We start from the raw sequence: 4,865 nt of genomic DNA on the forward strand, positions 1-4,865 counted from the left end.
ATCTATATATATATATATATAAATTCTGATTAAATTCAAACACAAATTAATAGAAGACCACATAAAATAATAACAAAAACTTCTGTATATAATAATAAAATTAATAATAACACATTCTCTTCGATAAGTAGTGCTTTTAAATATTTAATAACATGTCTTCTTATAATATTTATAAATTATAATAAATTGTAAAATAAATCGTGCGCCCAATAACTAGTTTTATTAGATACTCTGTCATTTTAGATAATAGGGGCCCGTTTGGTAACATTGTTCTAGTAATGCTATTTAAGTGTTGTGGAAATACGTATGGGTGAAAAAGTGTTGTGAAAATATGTATTGTGTTATTTAAATAACGAAAATTATCGTTTAAACAACACAACCAAATAGACTCTAGATTTTAAAGATGAGCTAGTATACTTAAGTCCTTTAAGGAATGATGGTATGTCATGAATTATGAAGCTATACGTATCCGTCATTTCTTTTATCATGAATCTTGGGGTGGCATAGGTGGTGATTTATCATCCAAATAAGAATGTAGTGTAAAAGATTAAATTCAATAAAAATGTAGTGTAAAAGTCTATATTTACACATTCCAATTAAACAATACCACATCAGATTGTTCGACTAAAACTATAAGGGCTACTACAGATAATCAAAATCTCATTTAACACTATTCAAATATTAAACAAAAACTACTAAAAAAGGAGCTGTTGCCGTAGTCACAACCTTCAATTAGGCCTGATAACGCCTTAAAATGTATACTTGTTATATATTTATATGGGATTATCTCCTTATTACTATGCTTAATTTGTATAATTAAGCCATGATTTGCATTAGTCCCTATTATTTATCTTTACATAATTTCTTGAATAAGATGCTATTCATTGTGTGTAATTTTCTACTTTCAAGAAATTATGTGAGAAAGATGAGTTTACAAAAATTTGTGAGAGAATGGAGGCCAAACTAGAATTAAAGTGGAGTTAAAGGACCATACTTAAATGTCTAAGGAGGTGTAGTTGGAGTGCTTGGATAATCTACCATGATTGGAAGTTTCAAATAAGGAAAGAAATCAAGGAGGCAGAATCTGAAAAGAAAAAATCTGATTTGAGCACTGATTAGTATTTTGGGCATATCTCTCTCCTCAAAAATCCAATTGATACAAGGCTGGGTTGGAACCGTGACTTAAATATCTACAACTTTCTAGTTTTGAATTTTTTGAAATTCTTAACTTTTGAAGGCCAAAATTGACTCACAAGTTACTGCTGTAAACCTGGACGGAAATTTAAAATTGTAAAAGTTTTATATTCTTTGGACACTTTTTACGCTAGGGTTTAGAAGGGAGGCTATGTAGAACGAATTGGGCAGAGAAAATCTTGTATTTTCCTTTCTCTAATGGTAGCCTAAACTCTTTGCTAGGGCTAGGGGTTATATTTCTTTTATACGGTATGAATATTCAATGTGATTCCTTTTAGGATTTTATCAACGACATATTTGATTGTTCAATTAGATTTCTTTTGATGTATTAGTTCTTCCATACTTTCAATAAGTTCAATCATGTTTTTCTTATTATTTATATGAATTTCCAATAGTTTCAAATAGAAATAAGGTTTTAAAGTGAATGGGTTTTTCTGAAAACTTTTCTAACCGCATTATTAATCGAGGTTATCTGCGTTCTTGAATTGTCTCAGTTCAACCGAATCATAAGTTTTTAATTGTATAAGAACAATCAATTATGAAATATATAATTTCTTCAATCACAAAGAATCTCATATCAATATAAGGAAACACCTCGATGCCTTGGTATTTACATTATTGATTTAAATTAGTTTTTATTATTATTCTTGTTAACAATCACCAAGCAAAAGTATTTTTCTTCTTTACCCAAATTTTTGTTTAATTATATTGTTTTTGAATCTATCTTGCTCCTTGTGGTTCGATCTCGGTACTCTGAGAATTATATTGCTATGATCTCCTGCACTTGGGAGTGAGCAAGCAATTTTGGCACCGTTGTCGGGGAGTTGCTGTGTGTTTAGAGGCAATTTTTTTGGAGCAAAGCATAACCGGTGGAAATTCTCTATTGGTAACTTCGTTCCATTTTTTCCCCTTATTTTATTTTTATTTTTTTGTTTTTTTTAATTTATTTTATTTGATTGGCATTCATTGTTGCATGAGCATTTGGGTTAGAAACGAGAGAGGTAGATTAGAAATTTTTGAAACTTACTTTGGTAATCTTTTTGACACACCTTTGCCTTCACCTTCTTCATCAATCATGGGTGATGAAACACGTAATCATGAGGAGAATAGAAGAACTATGTATGAATTGTTGCATCCCACACAAAATTCTATTCCTTCATGCATCATGTTTCCACCTAATGCACCACATGTAGAACTGAAACAAGGATTATTAGCAATACTTCCTGACTTTAGGGGACAAGAAAATGAAAATCCTTATGTCCATGTTAGAGCTTTTGAAGAGGTAATTAGTAGTTTCTATGCACAAAATGTTATTGAGACTGCTAAATTACGTTTCTTTCCTTTTTCTCTTAAGGATAAGGCAAGAAGTTGGCTTTACACCTTGAAACCTAGGTCTATAGGTAGTTGGGGGGAGATGACCAAAGAGTTTTTTAAGAAACACTTTCTTCCCCACAAAGTCCAGCAAGTAAAAAGAAGGATAGCTAGTTTTGTTTAAGGAGAAAATGAGACCTTATACCAAGATTGGGAAAGGTACAAAGATCTTTTGAATTTCTACCCAACTCATGGGTATGAAGATTAAAGGTTAGTTAACTATTTTTATGAAGGATTTACACCTAGGGACCGACAGTTTGTTCAACTCTCATGTAGAGGGGAGTTTTTACAAAAAGAACCCGAGGATGCAATGGATTATCTTGATGAGATAGCTGAAAACTCTAACACATGGACTGGACCTAGCCCTATGGACTCCACTGATAGGACTAGAACTAACACTACCACTTCTAGTGGAAGTGTTTTCAAGTTGAGGGAAGATGATAGCATGAGTGCAAAAATCAGCATGTTAACTAAAGAAATTGAAGCACTCAAAATGAAAGGAAGTAGGAGTGTTATTGATACCTTTAGAGAGGACCCAATGAAGGTGTGTAAAATCTGTCATGAGATAAACCATGCTACAAATGAATGTGCATCACTTTCATCATTCTTGAATGTACCAGAAGAACAAGTACATGCATTTAATTCATATTGGCCAAATAATTCTTCATATTCTAACAATTATAACCCAAATATGCAAAACCATCCGTATTTGAGTTATAAGAGTGACAATGTGTTGAATCCTCCTGCTCCAAGGAATTTTAATTCACCACATGCATCATCATCATCTAGAACTTCCTTGGAGGATGCACTTAGTACTTTCATTCAAAGGCAAAGTGAGCAAAATCAAAAGTTTGAATCCATGCTCACTAGGCTAGATGAAGAGGTAAGAGAGACCAAAAGTCATATAACTAGGCTTACAAATTCATTGAGTGGGATAGAGAGAGGGAAGCTTCCTTCCCAAACTCAACCAAATCTCGTCAATCAAAATCTAAAAATTGGCTTTAAGGATAAACTTGAGGAAGTAAAAGTTGTGACCATTTTGAGGAGTGGTAAAGAGATTGATAAAAGTTCTCCTTTAGTAACTAAGAAATCTAAGGAGAGCCTAGTTGAAAAAGAGAAGGATGAAACTGAGTCACTTGAATTTGGTGAAATTGAACAATGCCCAATCCCTCCACCATTTCCACAAGCCTTAAAATTACCTAGGAAATTGGACACTGCATCTGAGATATTAGAGCATTTGCATCAAGTCAAGATAAATTTGCCATTATTGCATGTTATCAAGCAAGTGCCTGCATATGCCAAGGTAATTAAGGACTTATGCACCATCAAGAGAAAGCATTATGTGAAAAAGACCGCATTTCTAACAGAACAGGTAAGTGCAGTTATTCAACATAAGACCCCATCAAAGTATAAGGATCCAGGTTGTCTTACAATCTCTTGTACTATTGGAGATTACATCATAGGGCATGCATTGCTAGATCTTGGGGCAAGTGTTAATTTGATCCCTTTCAGTGTATATCAAAAACTTGGACTTGGTGAGTTGAAACCTACTTCAATAACTTTACAGTTGGCTGATCGCTCTGTAAGGGAACCAAGAGGGATTGTTGAGGATGTGTTGGTGAAAATTGAACAATTTTATTATCCTGTTGATTTTATTGTTCTAGATTACCAACCTGTTTTACATCCTAGTGTTCATACCCCTATTATTTTGGGTAGACATTTTCTTGCTATAGCTAATGCTTTAATTAATTGCAGGAATGAAAGGATGTAACTCACTTTTGGTTCCAATGAATTTGGAGCTAAACATATTTCATGTAGCTAAACAACCACATAAGGATGATGACTGTGCTTATGTGAACCTCATTAGGGTAGTGGTTCAAAAACAGTTTAATAAGAACTATTTTTCTGATCATTTTGAAACTCTTCTTAATAATTTTGTTTGTTTTTATGATTTAGAATATGATATTCATGTATCTAAAAAAATTTCTTTGTTAGATTCCTCACAGGTTTTGGAAGAACAATAGATGGTGGCAATTAATAAAGGATGGAAGCCTTGCTTTGAGGAGCTACTAGAGAATGAAAAAAGGTTTGTGCATTCAAGTGAAGAGGCATTACAGCTGGAGCTTAAGCTGCTGCCCGGTGGTCTTAAATATGCATATTTAGGCCCAGGTAAGTTTAAACCTAGGTGGGATGGCCCTTTCATTGTAAGGGAAGTGTTTAACCATGGAGCTATAGTAGTTGAGGACCCTAGAGATGGTAGGATTTTGAAAATAAATGGACAAAGGTTAAAACCATTTTTA

The 4,865-nt window shown here is 33.2% G+C and overlaps 1 protein-coding gene across 1 annotated transcript; it reads left to right on the forward strand.

Annotated features, from left to right (window-relative positions):
• Nucleotides 1-2,875: 2,875 nt before the first annotated feature.
• Nucleotides 2,876-4,336, forward strand: LOC112003882 (uncharacterized). Its single transcript, XM_024036109.1, has one exon. The coding sequence runs from the start codon at nucleotides 2,876-2,878 to the stop codon at nucleotides 4,334-4,336; it is 1,461 nt and encodes a 486-aa protein (XP_023891877.1).
• Nucleotides 4,337-4,865: the final 529 nt, after the last annotated feature.

This window comes from Quercus suber, unplaced genomic scaffold, assembly GCF_002906115.3.
Source record: "Quercus suber isolate HL8 unplaced genomic scaffold, Cork oak 2.0 scaffold_162, whole genome shotgun sequence".
Classification (NCBI taxonomy): Eukaryota; Viridiplantae; Streptophyta; class Magnoliopsida; order Fagales; family Fagaceae; genus Quercus; species Quercus suber.